Source organism: Piliocolobus tephrosceles, chromosome 10 (genome assembly GCF_002776525.5).
Source record: "Piliocolobus tephrosceles isolate RC106 chromosome 10, ASM277652v3, whole genome shotgun sequence".
Lineage (NCBI taxonomy): Eukaryota > Metazoa > Chordata > Mammalia > Primates > Cercopithecidae > Piliocolobus > Piliocolobus tephrosceles.
The window spans coordinates 50,546,786-50,565,302 of NC_045443.1; the positions used below are offsets into that span (position 1 = coordinate 50,546,786).

An 18,517-nucleotide genomic window follows, 5' to 3' on the forward strand; every position below is an offset into this window, starting at 1 on the left:
GGGTTTGTCTGGTGTTTTCCCCATTGTTAACACATGACCTTACCTCCTAGAGGGTGATATCTACATCTATTATCTGGATTTTTTTTTCCTCCCAGTTTCCCAAGCTTATGGTGGAATTCTGTAAGAAAGGGAGGTTTGTCTCTTCTCCCTCATTTAGTCAATTTATATTAGTATGTGTTAATGTGTATTTCTTTTATACATGGATTATAATCCAGTACTATTTTGCTCAAATTTTCCCAGCTGCAACCATTGTTACCTTTTGTCAGCCTATAAGCATGTTCTGGCCGGGCGCGCTTTGGGAGGCTGAGCTGGGTGGATTACCTGATGTCAGGAGTTTGAGACTTGGCTGGCCAACATGGCGAAACACTCTCTCAATAAAAATTACAAAAACGTAGCCAGGCGTGGGAGCTGGCATCTGTAATCACAGCTACTTGGAGGCTGAGGGAGGAGAATTGCTTGAACTGGGAAATGGAGGTTGCAGTGAGCCGAGATCGCGCCATTACACATTGCCTAGGCAACAGAGCTGTCTCAAAAAAAAAAAAAAAGCATGTTCAAGCATTCCCCCTTCCCCCATTTTGAAAAACCTCAGCTTCCTCTTCAAGCTACTGATTAGTTTTTTCCATTTCCAAAGTTAGTGAAAGTAGTTTACACTCATTTTTCTCTTCCTTTATTCAATCCTCAGGCTACTTTGTGGGTTTGCTTTTGTTTTTCTGTTTTTGTTTTTTGGGATGGAGTCTTGCTCTGTCACTCAGGCTGGAGTGCAGTGGCGCAATCTCAGCTCACTGCAACCTCCACCTCCCGAGTTCAAGCAATTCTCCTGTTTCTGCCTTCCGAGTAGCTGGAATTACAGGCACGCGCCACCATGCCTGGCTAATTTTTGTATTTTTAATAGAAATGGGGTTTCACGATGTTGGCCAGGCTGGTCTTGAACTCCTGACCTCAGATGATCCGCCTGCCTCGGCCTCCCAAAGTGCAGGGATTACAGGCGTTAGCCACTGTGCCTGGCCTGTTTTGTTTTGTTTTGTTTTGTTTTTCCGAGACAAGGTCTAGTTCTATCACCCAGGCTGGAGTGCAGTGGCATCACTCTCATCTTGCCTCACTGCAACCTCCATCCCCTAAGCTCAACCTATCCTCCCACCTCAGCCTCCCAAGTAGTTGGGACTACAGGTGCGTGCCATCACACCTGACTAATTTTTCTTTTTTCTTGTTTTTTGAGATGGAATCTCACTCTGTCGCCCAGGCTGGAGTGCAGTGGTGCAATCTCGACTCACTGCAAGCTCCGCCTCCCAGGTTCATGCCATTCTCCTGCCTCAGCCACCCGAGTAGCTGGGACTACAGGTGCCCACCACCATGGCCGGCTAATTTTTTGTATTTTCAGTAGAGACAGGGTTTCACTGTGTTAGGATGGTCTCGATCTCCTGACCTTGTGATCCGCCCGCCTTGGCCTCCCAAAGTGCTAGGATTACAGGCATGAGCCACCGCGCCCGGCCTACACCCGACTAATTTTTGTATTTTTTGTAGAGACAGAGTTTCGCCATGTTGCCCAGGCTGGTCTGGAACTCATGAGCTCAAGCGATTCACATCTGCCTTGGCCTTCCAAAGTGCTAGGATTACAGGCATGAACCACTGCACCTGGCCCAGGCTACTTTGTTCAGCATCCATCATTTACCAGAAAATTTCCCAGTAGCGTCAACCATCTGGATGCCAGCTCTGGTGATCTTTCAGTCATTAACCTCTTAGACCTCACTGCTTCAATGTGCTACTTTTGACTACTATATCTTAGAGCTTTCTTCCCATAGAATGTGACACTGATACACTCTTGGTTCTCCTTCAGCATTTCTTTTTCTTTTTTTTTTTTTTGAGCCAGAGTCTCACTCTGTCACCCAGGCTGGAGTGCAGTGGCATGATCTTGGCTCACTGCAACCTCTGTCTCCTGGGTTCAAGCAATTCTTCTGCCTCAGCCTCCTGAGTAGTTGGGATTACAGGCACCCGCCACCATGCCCAGCTAATTTTTGTATTTTTAGTAGAGATAAGGTTTCATCGTGTTGGCCAGGCTGGTCTCGAACTCCTGACCTCAGGTGATCTGCCTGCCTCAGCATCCCAAAGTGTTGGGATTACAGGTGTGAGCTGCCATGTGTGGCACATTTCTGTATTTTTTAGTCTCCTTCATAGCCACTTCTTCCTGTGTCTCTTTACTGTTTGTGTTCCCTGTCTTGTGTCCTTTCCTTTCTCTACCTTTTTCCCCCTTAAACAAGTCCCATCCACTCTAAACATTAGATTATGTCCACATTGATGACTCCCAAATCGTGAGCCCTAACTTTTCTCTTGACCTGGAAGTCTGCTTGCTAGACATTTTCATCTGGATGTCCTCCAGATGAATTCAACATGGTAGAAAGGGAAATAATTCTTTGTCTTTCACATCTCCCTAAATAATATCACCCACTGCTCCTTGATCACTCATACTTGAAACCTCAGAATCATCTTTTAGTTCCCCTTTCACCTACTAATATTCATTTAAGTACCAATCCTGTCAACATTACCTATACAATATATATCAAATTTTTCCTCTTTTTTTTTTTTTTTGAGATGGAGTCTCGCTCTGTCTCCAGGCTGGAGTGCAGTGGCGTGATCTTGGCTCACTGCAACCTCTGCCTCCTGAGTTCAAGCGATTCTCCTGCCTCAGCCTCCTGAGTGGCTGGGATTACAGGCGCGTGCCACCACGCCTGGTTAATTTTTGTATTTTTAGTAGAGACGGGGTTTCAGCATGTTGGCCAGGATGGGCTTGATCTCTTGACCTCGAGATCTGCCCGTCTCAACCTCCCAAAGTGCTGGGATTACAGGCATGAGCCACCGCGTCCGGCCTCCTCTTTTATTTTCATTTCCACTGTCTCAGTACTCACTTTGTTTACTGCTTAGGTCTTGCAACTGATCTCTCCAAACCCCAGTAGTCATCCATCTTCCAATTGCCACCAGGCCCCAGCCTAAAATATTTTGCTTTTTGGGAAAGTCTAAGCTCCTTGATACAGAATTGAAAACCTTTCCAATTTGGTCCATCTCTCTCTGAGGTGATTTTCTGTCTCGTATCTCATACTGCTTCCTCCTCACTCCTTCCACCTCTAACACACAAGCCTTTGTGTTTACCTCTCTGTGCCTTTACTCTTGCCATTCCCTTTGCTTAGAACAACTGTTCTCCTCTTACCATTGTGTTTACCTTTGGGACTATTTAAATATCCCCTTCTCTGTGAAACTCTGGGCACCTTTCTTGTATGCCCTAGGCAAAATTAGCTTACTTGATCTATTTGTATAGCTCTTTGCTCATGCCCCTAGTAGGAAACACAGTTTTCTGGTTGCTTGTCCATATATCTGCCTGCATTTCTACACTATGAGTTCCCAGAGGGCAGTAATCACATCTCTATCTTTGTAGGCCCAGCATTTAATGAAATACGTTTTTTTTTTTGGCCTGGTGGAGTGGCTCACGCCTGTAATCCCAGCACTTTGGAAGGCCTAGGCGGTGGATGACCTGAGATCAGGAGTTTGAAACCAGCCTGGCCAACATGGTGAAACCCCATCTGTACTAAAAATACAAAAAATTAGCCAGGCGTGGTGGAAGGCATCTGTAATCCCAGCTACTTGGGAGGCTGAGGCAGGAGAATTGCTTGAACCTAGGAGGCGGAGGTTGCCGTAAGCGGAGATTGCACCACTTTACTCCAGCCTGAGTGACAGAGTGAGGCTCCGTCTCAAAAAAAAGGAAATGCGGCCGGTCGCGGTGGCTCAAGCCTGTAATCCCAGTACTTTGGGAGGCCGAGACGGGCGGATCACGAGGTCAGGAGATCAAGACCATCCTGGCTAACACGGTGAAACCCCGTCTCTACTAAAAATACAAAAAACTAGCCGGGAGAGGTGGCGGGCGCCTGTAGTCCCAGCTACTCCGGAGGCTGAGGCAGGAGAATGGCGTAAACCCGGGAGGCGGAGCTTGCAGTGAGCTGAGATCCGGCCACTGCACTCCAGCCCTGGCGACAGAGCAAGACTCCGTCTCAAAAAAAAAAAAAAAAAAAAAACGGAAATGCTTTTTTTTTTTTTTTTTTTTAATAATATAGATGGGGGTCTCACCATGTTGCCCAGGCTAGTTTCAAACTCCTGGCCTCCCAAAGTACTGGGATTACAGACATGAACCACAGCGCCCAGCCTCTATCACCATCTTAACTCTAAAACCTAACAGCCCAGAGCAGGTATAGTTCCCATAAACCTGACTGGAATGTTTCTGTCTTGGAAAGAATTAGTTATCCAAAGCTTTGGGTGAGGAGACTGCCTTTCTGCCTGATCCTTACCCTGCTCCCACTCTGGAGGAGATAGTCTCCTGAGACATTCCAGACACAAGAAGCTATTTCACCTTCAAATTTCCCCTCAACCCCCACCACACACACCACCCCAGACTTACCTGATCTGGGAGCCAGTGAAGGAAAGTAGCTGGAAGCACAACATTCCACCTCCCTGGCAAGGTCCTGCAGACTCCTGGAAGGGTCCAAGGAAGGATGGGCGGCTATCTCTATCCCTGGTCATTCCTCCCGCTGCTGTTACACGACTACTGGAACTTTTACTATCTCTTCCTTTCATGCAGGTTCCCCAGAAGAAAGACCCCAGAATCAAAAATTCAGTACTCAAGCTGGGCGCAGTGGCTCCTGCCTATAATCCCAGCACTTTGGGAGGCCCAGGCGGGTGGATTACCTGAGGTCAGGAGTTTGAGACCAGCTTGGCCAACATGGTGAAACCCTGTCCCTACTAAACATACAAGAATTAGCCAGGCATGCACACACCTGTAATCCCACTACTCAGAAGGATGAGACAGGAGAATCGCTTGAACCCGGGAGGCAGAGGTTGCAGTGAGCCGAGATCGCGCCACTGCACTCCAGCCTGGGCGACAGAGTGAGACTTCCTCTTAAAAACAAACAAACAAACAAACAAACAAAAAAAAAAAAAACGTCAGTACTCGGACTATCATCCTTGGTCTAAGCCCCATCATTCCAAGAAAGGGTTTTCAGGCAGCCACTAGGGCAACAGAAAGCTAGGGAAACAGAGAACAAGTCCCCTCTGACTCTAATTCTCAATGAACCAGTGGCTCACAGGGGTGGAAGTGATTACCTATTTCTGTTTATTACTCTGGGAAAGAGTCTGGTGGAGTTGGACTCCTCTGTCTCTATTGCAGAACAAGCCATAGTCCTCTCCCACCTCCATGCTGAAATTCTTCACATCCTGTGCCCGCCCTTCACATTTTATAGTTCCTGCAGCTTAGTAAATGTAGGAGGTGTACTATATGTATTAGTCATCAGAGGAGGTACTTTCTGCCCTCTCACCGCAGCAGGGAATTTCTCCTCTGCTGACCTCTGGTGGTGATAGTTTTTTTTTTTTTGTTTTTTTGTTTTTTTTTTTTTGAGACGGAGTCTGGCTCTGTCGCCCAGGCTGGAGTGCAGTGGCCGGATCTCAGCTCACTGCAAGCTCTGCCTCCTGAGCTTATGCCATTCTCCTGCCTCAGCCTCCCGAGTAGCTGGGACTACAGGCGCCCGCCACCTCGCCCAGCTAGTTTTATGTATTTTTTAGTAGAGACAGGGTTTCACCGTGTTAGCCAGGATGGTCTCGATCTCCTGACCTCGCGATCCGCCCGTCTCGGCCTCCCAAAGTGCTGGGATTACAGGCTTGAGCCACCGCGCCCGGCCGGTGGTGATAGTTTGAACTGTATCCTCCCTTTTTAGTTGGTAGCATGTTGGCAGGTAATGATGCATATTTTCTCAATTTAAATTCAAATGTCCAAGTATAGTACTAAGTAGTTATTTTTTTTTCATTGTTGAATTTTGTACGTCTTTCAGGCAGTATGGTGTAATACAAAGAATACAGCCGGCCTGGTGCGGTGGCTCACGCCTGCAATCCCAGCACTTTGGGAGGCTAAGGCAGAGGGATCACTCACGCCTGTAATCCCAGAACTTTGGGAGCCGAGGCGGGTGGATCACGAGGTCAGGAGATTGAGATCATCCTGGCTAACACGGAGAAACGCCGTCTCTACTAAAAATACAAAAAATTAGCCCAGTATGGTGGTGGGCACCTGTAGTCCCAGCTACTCGAGAGGCTGAGGCAGGAGAATGGCGTGAACCTGGAAGGTGGAGCTTACAGTAAGCCGAGATCGCGCCACTGCACCCCAGCCTGGGCGACAGAATGAGACCCCGTCTCAAAAAAAAAAAAAAAAAAAAAAAATCGACCCCATCCTGGCCAACATGGTGACATGGTGAAACCCCATCTCTAATAAAAGTACAAAAATAATAATTAAAAATAAGAATAGGCCCGGCGCGGTTGCTCAAGCCTGTAATCCCAGCACTTTGGGAGGCCGAGACGGGCGGATCACGAGGTCATGAGATCGAGACCATCCTGGCTAACGCGGTGAAACCCCGTCTCTACTAAAAAAATACAAAAAAAAAACTAGCCGGGAGAGATGGCGGGCGCCTGTAGTCCCAGCTACTGGGGAGGCTGAGGCAGGAGAATGGCGTAAACCCGGGAGGCGGAGCTTGCAGTGAGCTGAGATCTCTCCACTGCACTCCAGCCTGGGTGACAGAGCAAGACTCCGTCTCAAAAAAAAAAAAAAAAAGGAATAGAACATAGAACCTGGACTTTGGAGTCAGACCTGCCTAAGTTCAAATTCCAGCTCTGCTATTTTCTAGCTGAATGACTTTGGGCGACTTACCTAAGCTCAATTTTCTTATCTATAAAGTGGAAATAATAAAAATAATAGGCCAGGCACAGTGGCTCACACCTGTAATCTCAGCACTTTGGGAGGCCGAGGCGGGCAGATCACGAGGTCACGAGATTGAGACTATCCTGGCCAACATGGTGAAACCCTGTCTCTACTAAAAATACAAACATTAGCTGGGCATGGTGGCATGTGCCTGTAATCCCAGCTACTCGGGAGGCCAAGGCAGGAGAACTGCTTGAACCAGGGAGTGGGAGGTTTCAGTGAGCCAAGATGGCACCACTGCACTCCTGCCTGGTGACAGAGCAAGACTCAGTCTCAAAACATAAATAAAATAATAATAATAATAAATATTTCAGGGGAGAATTAGATGAGATGATTGTAAAATGCATAGCCCTAGCTGTGACCCAGAATATAGTAGGTGCTTGATAAGAACTTCCTCCTTAATAATGGTTATTTGTTCAGCTTGTGAACCAATGTGATTTTTTTTTTTTGAAGTGAAATCCACATAGCAAAATTTACCATTGTTACTGTTTTCAATGTGTTTTTTTAAAAATTCAGGTAAGTTTTATGTACTTTCTGATTCTTAAGTTGGAAAACAAGGTAACCTCTAATATGGGCTGTGAGGCCTTCCTCTGCCCAAGGAGCTGAGAATATGAACCCTGAATAGAAAGGGATCTTAGGCTAGAAGGGATCTTGGCCAGAGCTGAATGGCTCTAAGCATTTGACCTCACCTTAGTTTCCTCCTGAGAAGAGTCAACAGAGTCCAGCATCTTCTCCCAAGGTCAGGAAAGGGCAAAGATTTGAAATTAGGCATCACTGGGTTCTCAGCTGGGCCTGCAAGGTCCCCTCCTCCCACTATGCAGAGCAAAGAGGAGGTTGCAGGAGAGAAAAGGATATGAGATTGGTTCTCTGCTCCTCCCTTTCTTTCCCTGCTTTCCCCACACCCACCCTCTCCCCCACAGCAGCCTTCTCCCCCACAGAGGCTGGGATAGAATGAGGGGGGCGGAGTTGGGGACTGAGGGATCAGAAGCCCCAGGATGCCCTGTATCTGAAGAAAGCTTTGGCCAGGGGCAGCTGTGCTGGCTCATGCTCGCCTCCTTCTGCTGCTGCCATCCTCCAGCAAGATGCTAGGGTCTCTGGGGCTTTGGGCATTACTTCCCACAGCTGTGGAAGGTAAGCGTCTACAGGGAGGGGAAGGGTCTTTCCATCCATCCAGCAAGGGAAAGGGGCGCTTGAAGCAAGAGCCACCCCTTTGGAAGAGTGGTGAGTGGGCTGGGTGAGTGAGGGTGAAGGACAGAGCCATATGTCCCCATGGCGGGGCTCAGGTTCCAGCCCTCTGCTGACCCTGCTTCCTCCTGTGGCTTTACCATACTGACGCTGGGATGTGGAACATGTTTTTTCTGTTCTTTTGGCCACTTTTTTGCCTCTGCATTCACTCCCATCTCGAATCCTTTCCTTTCCCCACCCTGGGCCTCAGCACCCCCAAACAGGCGAACTTGTGTGTTCTTTGAGGCCCCTGGAGTGCAGGGAAGCACAAAGACACTGGGAGAGCTGCTAGAATCAGGCCCAGAGCTCCCTAGAGCTATCCGCTGCCTCTACAGCCGCTGCTGCTTTGGGATCTGGAACCTGACCCAAGACCGGGCACAGGTGGAAATGCAAGGTGAATGGCAAAGTATATGGCAGGTGATAGCTAGAGTGGGAGACAGACACATCCTGGGGTGTGGGTGGCAACCAAGGGGGAAGGGGAGAAATAGAACATGTGGTGGGAAAGAAAAGCCCATGAGAGATGGAAGGGATGCCTCTGATAGAGAAGGGATTTATCCTCTGTTTCCACACGCCATTGTGCTTTCTCCCTTTTTCCCCTTTCTCTCCTCTTTCCCTAATCCCACCCCATCAGGATGCCGAGACAGTGATGAGCCAGGCTGTGAGTCCCTCCACTGTGACCCAAGTCCCCGAGCCCACCCCAGCCCTGGCTCCACTCTCTTCACCTGCTCCTGTGGCACTGACTTCTGCAATGCCAATTACAGCCATCTGCCTCCTCCAGGGAGCCCTGGGACTCCTGGCACCCAGGGTCCCCAGGCTGCCCCAGGTAGCCACCCAAGGGTACTGAAGGCTGGTGGGGGCTGGGGCCCAGGTTAGGATGAGAGGTGGAACCAGGGCCAGTTCTCACCCTACTCCCACCCCACACTTTCCTCCTCCTGGCCTTGGGAAGTTGGTTGCCCTGGTGACTGGGAGATAAGGGGTCTTGTGACCAGGGTGGGGGTGGGTTGAGAAGCAAGCTCTCAGGAGGGGAACAGCAGAGAGCAGGTTTGGGTCAGTGCTTGCCAGCCTGCATTCTTGCCTTGATGTCCAGGTGAGTCCATCTGGATGGCACTGGTGCTGCTGGGGCTGTTCCTCCTCCTCCTGCTGCTGCTGGGCAGCATCATCTTGGGTACTAATCCACCCCATCCCTCCCTTGTGACCCCAAGACATTGTCCCCAAAGCTCTGATCCCTCTCTAGGCACCCCTGACCCCATGGTCTTGGGATCTCTATAGCTTGATTCCCAGACTCCCATGACCTCTCACAAAGCTCCCTTTCCATAGAGTCCCTTTTCCTGTCCCCATGCATGTGCACCCTGAATCTAAGGCTCTTCTCTGTTCCAGTCCTGCTACAGCGAAAGAACTACAGAGTGCGAGGTGAACCAGTGCCAAGGCCAGGGCCAGACTTGGGCAGGGACTGGAGTGTGGAGCTGCAGGAGCTGCCCGAGCTGTGCTTCTCCCAGGTGCCCCAGGGAGGGAGAGAAGGGATCCTCTGGGCACTCCTGGAGGTTGTGCTGGGGAGGAAGCCTGGCCCTATTATAGCTCAGAGGCCCACACTCAGCACAGTGTCCCTACCAGGTAATCCGGGAAGGAGGTCATGCAGTGGTTTGGGCCGGGCAGCTGCAAGGCAAACTGGTTGCCATCAAGGCCTTCCCACCGAGGTCTGTGGCTCAGTTCCAAGCTGAGAGAGCATTGTACGAACTTCCAGGCCTACAGCACGACCACATTGTCCGATTTATCACCGCCAGCTGGGGGGGCCCTGGCCCCCTGCTTTCTGGGCCCCTGCTGGTACTGGAACTGCATCCCAAGGTGAGCACCAAGGAGTATATATGTGTGTGTGCCTGTGTGTATGTATGGAGGTGGGGGCTGCATGGCAGCTGGGCCTTGTTGATGCTTCTGCTTTCGATTTTCTCTTTTCTAAGACATTAAAAATGGCCAGGCAAGGTGGCCCACGCCTGTAATCCCAGGACTTTGAGAGGCCAAGGTGGGTGGATCACCTAAGCCCAGGAGCTCAAGACTAGCCTAGGCAACATGAGGAAACCCCATCACTGCAAAATTAGCTCAGCATGGCAGTGCACACCTATAGTCCCAGCTACTCAGGGGGCTAAGGTGGAAAGATCATTTTTGCATAGGAGGTTGAGGCTGCAGTGAGCCGTGAGCATCCCACTGCACTCCAGCCTGGGAGACAAAGTGAGACCATCTCAAAAAATAGTAACAAGCTGGGCACGGTGGCACACGCCTGTAATCCCAGCACTTTGGGAGGCCAACTTGGGAGGATTGCTTGAACCCAGGAATTCAAGAACAGTCTGGGCAACACTGTGAAACCCCACCTCTACAAAAAAGAAAAAATTGGCTGGGTGTGATGGCATGTGCCTGCGGTCCCAGCTACTTGGGAGGCTGAGGTGGAAGGAGCACCTGAGCCTGGGAAGGTCAAGAATGGCAGTGGGCTGAGATTGTGCCACTGCACTCCAGCCTAGGTGACAGAGTAAGACCCTGTCTCAAAATAATAATAATTTTTATTTATTTTTATTTTTCATTACATAAACAATACATGTTTATATATTTATTTTATTTTATTTTATTTTGTGAGGGGGACAGGGCCTTGCTCTGTTGCCCAGACTGGAGTGCAGTGGCATAAGCTTGGCTCACTGCAACCTCTGCCTCCTGGGTTCAAGCGATTCTCCTCCCTAAGCCTCCCCAGTAGCTGGGATTACAGGTGCCTGCCACCATGCCTGGCTAATTTTTGCATTTTTAGTAGAGACGGAGTTTCACCATGTTGGCCAGGCTGGTTTGGAACTCCTGACCTCAAGTGATCCACCCATCTCAGCCCCACAAAATGCTGGGATTACAGGCATGAGCCACTGTGCCCAGCCAGAAAAAAAAAACAATGTTAAGGAAATACCTTCAAGGCCGGGCGCAGTGGCTCAAGCCTGTAATCCCAGCACTTTGGGAGGCCGAGACAGGCGGATCATGAGGTCAGGAGATCGAGACCATCCTGGTTAACACGGTGAAACCCCGTCTCTACTAAAAAACACAAAAAACTAGCCGGGCGAGGTTGCTGGCGCCTGTAGTCCCAGCTACTCAGGAGGCTGAGGCAGGAGAATGGCGTGAACCCGGAAGGCGGAGCTTGCAGTGAGCTGAGATCTGGCCACTGCACTCCAGCTTGGGCGACAGAGCGAGACTCCGTCTCAAAAAAAAAAAGAAATACCTTCAGGCACAACCCTCCAAACTCATTCATATATTCATTCAACAAATAATTATGAACTATATGTCAGACACTATGCTAGAGGCCAGAAAAAACACAATCCCTGCCTTTACAGATTTTATAGACTAGCAGGGGAGACAGAAATGGATCAAGTAAACACAAGTGTCAAATGTCAAGTGTGTTAAGTGCTAGAAGAGAGGGCCACTGAACTATAAGAATAATAAGATGTGACTTGAAGGGGAGAGCAATGAGCAAGAAGAAGAGGAAAAGGTAGGCAGAGGCCAGCCACACCAGGCCCTATGGGCCTGCTAAAGATTTAAGACTTTTTAAGCTTTCATACCATTTCCCATCTGCTTCCTGCTAGGCATTACACTACCCACTTTTTTTTTTTTTTTTTTGACAGAGTCTCATTCTGTTGCCCAGGTTAGAATGCAGTGGCATGATCTCAGCTCACTGCAGCCTCCGCCTCCTGGGTTCAAGCAATTCTGCCTCAGCCACACGAGTAGCTGGGATTACAGGCATGCTGCCACTACTTACGACTGGCTAATTTTTTTTTTTTTTTTTGAGACAGAGTCTCGCTCTGTGTCGCCCGAGCTGGAGTGCAGTGGCCGGATCTCAGCTCACTGCAAGCTCCGCCTCCCGGGCTTACGCCATTCTCCAGGCCTCAGCCTCCCGAGTAGCTGGGACTACAGGCGCCCGCCACCTGGCCCGGCTAGTTTTTTGTATTTTTTAGTAGAAACGGGGTTTCACCATGTTAGCCAGGATGCTCTCGATCTCCTGACCTCGTGATCCGCCCATCTCGGCCTCCCAAAGTGCTGGGATTACAGGCTTGAGCCACCGCGCCCAGCCAATTTTTGTATTTTTAGTAGATATGGGTTTTCACCATGTTGGCCAGGCTGGTCTCAAACTCCTGACCTCAAGTGATCCGCCTGCCTCGGCCTCCCAAAGTGCTGGGATTATAGGTGTGAGCCACCCCGCCCGGCCATGCTACATACTTTAAACATTTCCAAATATACCCTTCACAAACACATTATGAGGTAGGAATGATTATCCACATGGGGCTCAGAAAAGGAAAGTCATTTGCCCAGAATCTATGTGACTCTAGAGCTGGCTCCTCATCATCATGTCTGTTGCCTCCTGGTGGGGTAACCCTCCACCAGGACTGTGTGTGTCTCTGTCCACGTAGAAGAGCTCCCCACAACTCACTTTGCCCTATTGTAAGTAGTTCAACCTCCACCACCTGTTTCAGTGCCCAAATGCAGTGGCTCTTCCCTGGACTTTTTCAGCCCCTACAGCTTCTGCACCTCCGAAATCTTGAATGATGGAAAATCCCCTCTTTGACCACATACCTCCTGTCCTAGCTCAAAAACCACTGTTTTTTTTGTTTGTTTGTTTAAATTTCTCTGACTTCTCCAGGCAGTGTTAGTCATTCTTGCTTTATGCCCCTTGGCACTCGGTTAATTTTCCCATCTTGGGGTTTACTGCATTCTTTATCTCTTACCTTCTCATCTGAGCCATCTTGGTGCCTGCACACAGCTCATGGCCACTGAAGGTTCTCGATGACGCTTGTCGAATGAGGGGTTCTATTGCTCCCTTCCCTCCAATTCCCACTTGCCCTTCACCTGCTACTCTGTTATCTACTGGCTCTGCCTGTCTATGTGTACACATGCCTGACACCTCAGACAAGGGCATGAGGGATGCCCCTGACTAGCTTACCCTGCCTCCTCTGTTACTGTCTTTGCCCCACATTTTCTGAGTCAGTATAAGGTGGTGGTTATTAGTAAGTGATCTTGAGTCAGACTGCTTGGATTCAAGCTCCACTCCTGCCTCACCGACTGACTTCAAGCGAGTTTCCTTAGTTCTCTAAGGAAAAGCTCATTTGTTAAATGGTGTGACAGGAGCACCTACCTCCTGGGGTTGTCACAAGGATTACAGGAGGCCACATCCACTAGGCCTGGACCACAGTAAGTGCCTAGTAACCTTGATCTCGAGTTACTATTTTTCATGTCAATTGATGCACAGTCTTACTCCTTCTACCTATTGTCTTGGCCAGCATCCGTTGGTGTGTCTGTCTGCTGGGGAGATGCAGGGAGAAGACTGTCAATTGATCTCTGCTCCCTGGGATGGATCAGCCACCTCCAGCTTTGTGTACCATCCTTTTCTCTCTGTTTTTTCCCAGGGCTCCCTGTACCACTACTTGACCCAGCACACCAGTGACTGGGGAAGTTCCCTGCGGATGGCACTGTCCCTGGCCCAGGGCCTGGCATTTCTCCATGAGGAGCGCTGGCAGAATGGTGGGTGAGCTGGGCATAGGAAGTCAAGGCAGCCACATTGCTATGTTTCTGATTCTCCCTTAGTTTGGAGGGGAAGGATTGGGTCAAAAGGGAGAGGAAGAGCTGGGCACGGTGGCTCACGCCTTTAATCCCAACATTTTGGGAGGCCGAGGCAGGCGGATCACGAGGTTGGGAGATCGAGGCCATCCTGGCTAACACGGTGAAAGCCCGTCTCTATTAAAAATACAAAATATTAGCCAGGCATGGTGACACGTGCCTGTAGTCTCAGCTACTCGGGAGGCTGAGGCAGGAGAATCGCTTGAACCCGGGAGGCAGAGGTTGCAGTGAGCCGAGATTGCGACATTGCACTCCATCCTGAGCAACAGAGCGAGATGCCGACTGAAAAAAAAAAAAAAGAGGGAGGAAGAACATCCATGTTTCCTTCGACCTTGGATTCCCCCACAGGCCAATATAAACCAGGTATTGCCCACCGAGATCTGAGCAGCCAGAATGTGCTCATTCGGGAAGATGGATCATGTGCCATTGGAGACCTGGGCCTTGCCTTGGTGCTCCCTGGCCTCACTCAGCCCCCTGCCTGGACCCCTACTCAACCACAAGGCCCAGCTGCCATCATGGAAGTGAGTTCTCTGGCTAACTGGTGAGGCCCAGGATGATGGTGGTGCTGCTGATGGCAATGAAGCCATTGTGTGTCAACAGTTGTAGCAATACCTATAGCATTTGGGACATTGCTGAGTCTGTGGTTGGGGGGATATTGCATGGACCATTGCTGCAGTGAGGGTTGCCACAGAGATGATTCTTGGCCCTTCATGCCTTGCTCTCCAGGCTGGCACCCAGAGGTACATGGCACCAGAGCTCTTGGACAAGACTCTGGACCTACAGGATTGGGGCATGGCCCTCCGACGAGCTGATATTTACTCTTTGGCTCTGCTCCTGTGGGAAATACTGAGCCGCTGCCCAGATTTGAGGCCTGGTAAGGATAAGTGGTACAGTCCCTTCCTCTGGGCTCCTCCCTACCCATTCTAGGTTCACCCCAACCTGACCTGGTCCTGAGAAAGCTCTGCTCTTCCCTGTCTTACCTTTTCTACATGGTAGGCACCCCTAGGACTAACTGACACCCAGCCCCTCTACCTCCCTCCAGACAGCAGTCCACCACCCTTCCAACTGGCCTATGAGGCAGAACTGGGCAATACCCCTACCTCTGATGAGCTATGGGCCTTGGCAGTGCAGGAGAGGAGGCGTCCCTACATCCCATCCACCTGGCGCTGTTTTGCTACAGTAAGAGGCCTAGGCTGTTGGGCTGGGAACCTGGAGAGTGGGGGCTGGGCATGGGCTTCAAGGACATCTCTGCCAGGGCATCTGTCTACTCCTATCTTCTCTCATCTCCCATCACTCCTTGGTTCATGCTCAGCTGGAACTGGGCAAGCCTGCTCTCTCCCTCAGTTCATCCTCTTCCACCCTAAATCTCACACAGTCCATTCCATCTACCTGAGACACACACCTTCCTCCTGCTCAGCCTTGCCCAGCCTGTCTCTCCTCTCTACCATCAGTTAGCCCTGTTCCTCAGTCCCCTTCTCCAGGATGCCCTCCTTGGCTTTGCTCTTGTCCTGAGTTCTGCCCCATCTGCTCTCCCAATACAGTAAAGCCCAAAAATCAGTTCAATAAGTCCCCATTCTGTCATACATTGATGATGTTTCTGCTGTGACTCAATAAAAGGCAGTTCTGGGTATAAAGGATGAAAGCAGTGGCCTCACAGTGAAAGTTCAGGGCTTTGCACAAACACTTTTTTTTTTTTTTTTTGAGACGGAGTTTCGCACTGTTGCCCAGGCTGGAGTGCAGTGGTCCGATCTCGGCTCACTGCAAGCTCTGCCTCCTGGGTTCACGCCATTCTCCTACCTCAACCTCCTAAGTAGCTGGGACTACAGGTGCCCGCCAACGTGCCCGGCTAATTTTTTGTATTTTTAGTAGAGACGGGGTCTCACCATGTTAGCCAGGATGGTCTCAATCTCCTGACCTCGTGATCCGCCTGTCTCACCCTCTCAAAGTGCTGGGATTACAGGCGTGAGCCACCACGCCTAGCCACAAATACTTTTTTTAACAGAATGTCCCTTCTGCTACCTGATCTGAAATTTCCACGGCACAAGTGTTAAGTTAGCTAACGGAAACTGGGCATTACTTGCAGAAGACTCTGGCTCTCTGAGAGGAAAGAGAGTAATTTCCCATTAGCATATTAAGCTGTCAACCTATATTAGCTCCTCAGAGGAAATAGTGGGCTGTACAGAAGGTCCCCGCAGAGCCTGTTTCATAGGGAACAAGATTCAGAAGGCTGGAATTCAGCAAGAGGGAGAGGAGGGAGGCTCCAGGAAAGATCAGAAGTGGGTGTTGAAAGCAGGAGAGTGATGGACACTGAAGATGCCTTTTAACCCTGGGGCCCACTCAAGATCCTAGAGTCAACCCTCCCTCCCTGTCATTCCTCCCAGGACCCTGATGGGCTGGGGGAGCTCCTAGAAGACTGTTGGGATGCAGACCCAGAAGCACGGCTGACGGCTGAGTGTGTACAGCAGCGCCTGGCTGCCTTGGCCCATCCTCAGGAGAGCCACCCCTTTCCAGAGAGCTGTCCACGTGGCTGCACACCTCTCTGCCCAGAAGACTGTACTTCAACTCCTGCCCCTACCATCCTGCCCTGTAGGCCTCAGCGGAGTGCCTGCCACTTCAATGTTCAGCAAGGCCCTTGTTCCAGGAATCCTCAGCCTGCCTGTACCCTTTCTCCTATGTAAATATGCAGTTTATGTATAATCAATGTACATGCCAACATAAACATGGCAATTGCATAGCTGTCTTGTCTGCCTCATCACTGCCTTTCCCACCTGCCGAATCCTTGGATTCTTCTGCGGGCATCCAGTCCACAGCAGTTCTGACCAGTGACTCGGGGTAGGTGTGCAGGAAACAGAATAAAGTCAGCTTTCCTGATGCATATCCTTGGGCCTTCCTCTATTCCTGTAATCCAGGGACCCTCTTGTCTCTCTTCTCTTCCACTAACATTTATTTTTATTTATTTATCTGGTGTTTTTTTTTGGAGACAGAGTCTCTGTCCAGGCTGGAGTGCAATGACACAATCACGGCTCACTGCGGCCTTGTCCTCCCTGGGCTCTTGTGATCCTCCTACCCCAGCCTCCTGAATAGGTGGGACCACAGGCATGGACCACCATACCCAGCTATTTTTTCTTTTTCTTTTTTTTTTTTTTTTTTTGAGACGGAGTCTCGCTCTGTCGCCCAGGCTGGAGTGCCGTGGCCTGATCTCAGCTCACTGCAAGCTCTGCCTCCCGGGTTCACGCCATTCTCCTGCCTCAGCCTCCCGAGTAGCTGGGACTACAGGCGCCCGCCAACACGCCCGGCTAATTTTTTTTTATATTTTAGTAGAGACAGGGTTTCACCGTGTTAGCCAGGATGGTCTCGATCTCCTGACCTCGTGATCCGCCCGTCTCGGCCTCCCAAAGTGCTGGGATTACAGGCTTGAGCCACCGCGCCCGGCCCTATTTTTTCTTTTTTGAGACAGAGTCGCACTCTGTCACCCAGGCCAGAGTGCAGTGGCACAGTCTCCGCTCACCGCAAGCTCTGCCTCCCAGGTTCATGCCATTCTCCTGCCTCAGCCTCCCGAGTAGCTGGGACTACAGGCACCCACCACCATGCCTGGCTAATTTTTTGTATTTTTAGTAGAGACGGGTTTTCGTTTTGTTTTTTGTATTTTTTTTTTAGTAGAGACGGGGTTTCACTGTGTTAGCCAGGATGGTCTCGATCTTCTGACCTCGTGATCCGCCCGTCTTGGCCTCCCAAAGTGCTGGGATTACAGGCTTGAGCCATCGCGCCCGGCCTAGAGACGGGTTTTCACTGTGTTAGCCAGGATGGTCTCGATCTCCTGACCTTGTGATCCACCCACCTCGGCCTCCCAAAGTGCTGGGGTTACAGGCCCACCGCATCTGGCCTAATTTTTTATTTTTTGTAGAGATGAAGTCTTGCTATGTTGCCCAGGCTGGTCTCGAACTCCTGAGCTCAAGCAGTCCTCCTTCCTCAGCCTCCCAAAGTTCTGGGATTACAGGCATGAACCACTGCATCCAGCATTTTAAATTGTTTATTTTTAAAAAATTTTATTTATTTATTTATTTTGAGACTGGGTCTTGCTCTGTCGCCCAGGCTGGAGTGCAGTGGCATGGTCTCAGCTCACTGCAAGCTCCGCCTCCCAGGTTCATGCCATTCTCTTGCCTCAGCCTCCCGAGTAGCTGGGACTACAGGCACCAGCCACCACAGCTGGCTAATTTTTTTGTATTTTTAGTAGAGATAGGGTTTCACCGTGTTAGCCAGGATGGTCTTGATCTCCTGACCTCGTGATCCGCCCACCTTGGTCTCCCAAAGTAAATTGTTTATTATTTTTGTTTTTGAGATAAGCTCTTGTTCTGTTACCCAGGCTGTGATCATAGCTCACAGCATCCTTGACCTCCTGGGCTGAAGCGATCGTCCCACCTCAGCCTCCCAAGTAGCTGGGACTACAGACGCGTGCCACTACACCCAGCTAATTTTTGTATTTTTTCATAGAGACAGGGTTTTGCCAGGTTGCCCAGGCTGGTTTTGAACTCCTGGGCTCAAGGGATCCACCTGCCTAGGGCTCCCAAAGTGCTGAGATTACAAGTATGAGACACCACACCCAGCCTTAACATTTGTTTTTAAAGGTGGGATCTCATGGTGGGCACTGGGGAAAGAAGGGTAAACACAACAAAAATCACTGCCCTAGGGCCGGGCGCGGTGGCTCAAGCCTGTAATCCCAGCACTTTGGGAGGCCGAGACGGGCGGATCACGAGGTCAGGAGATCGAGACCATCCTGGCTAACACGGTGAAACCCCGTCTCCACTAAAAAAATACAAAAAACTAGCCGGGCGAGGTGGCTGGCGCCTGTAGTCCCAGCTACTCGGGAGGCTGAGGCAGGAGAATGGC

General features: G+C 50.2%; 1 protein-coding gene across 2 annotated transcripts in view; it reads left to right on the plus strand.

The window, feature by feature from the left end:
• LOC111541933 (transcription factor Sp1) overlaps positions 1–16,505 on the plus strand; it is a 51,960-nt gene extending 35,455 nt beyond the window's left edge. The window contains exons 6-15 of one of the 2 annotated variants that reach the window (XM_023210984.1): positions 8,214–8,396; positions 8,634–8,825; positions 9,090–9,167; positions 9,380–9,498; positions 9,614–9,844; positions 13,420–13,534; positions 13,979–14,151; positions 14,357–14,504; positions 14,673–14,809; positions 16,012–16,505. In XM_023210984.1, the coding sequence (XP_023066752.1) occupies positions 8,214–8,396; positions 8,634–8,825; positions 9,090–9,167; positions 9,380–9,498; positions 9,614–9,844; positions 13,420–13,534; positions 13,979–14,151; positions 14,357–14,504; positions 14,673–14,809; positions 16,012–16,308 (1,673 nt within the window). In that variant the 3' untranslated portion in view covers positions 16,309–16,505. The remainder of the gene's footprint in view (positions 1–8,213; positions 8,397–8,633; positions 8,826–9,089; positions 9,168–9,379; positions 9,499–9,613; positions 9,845–13,419; positions 13,535–13,978; positions 14,152–14,356; positions 14,505–14,672; positions 14,810–16,011) is intronic. The other variant, XM_023210985.1, reaches the window with a different exon arrangement.
• The last annotated feature ends 2,012 nt before the right edge of the window (positions 16,506–18,517 follow it).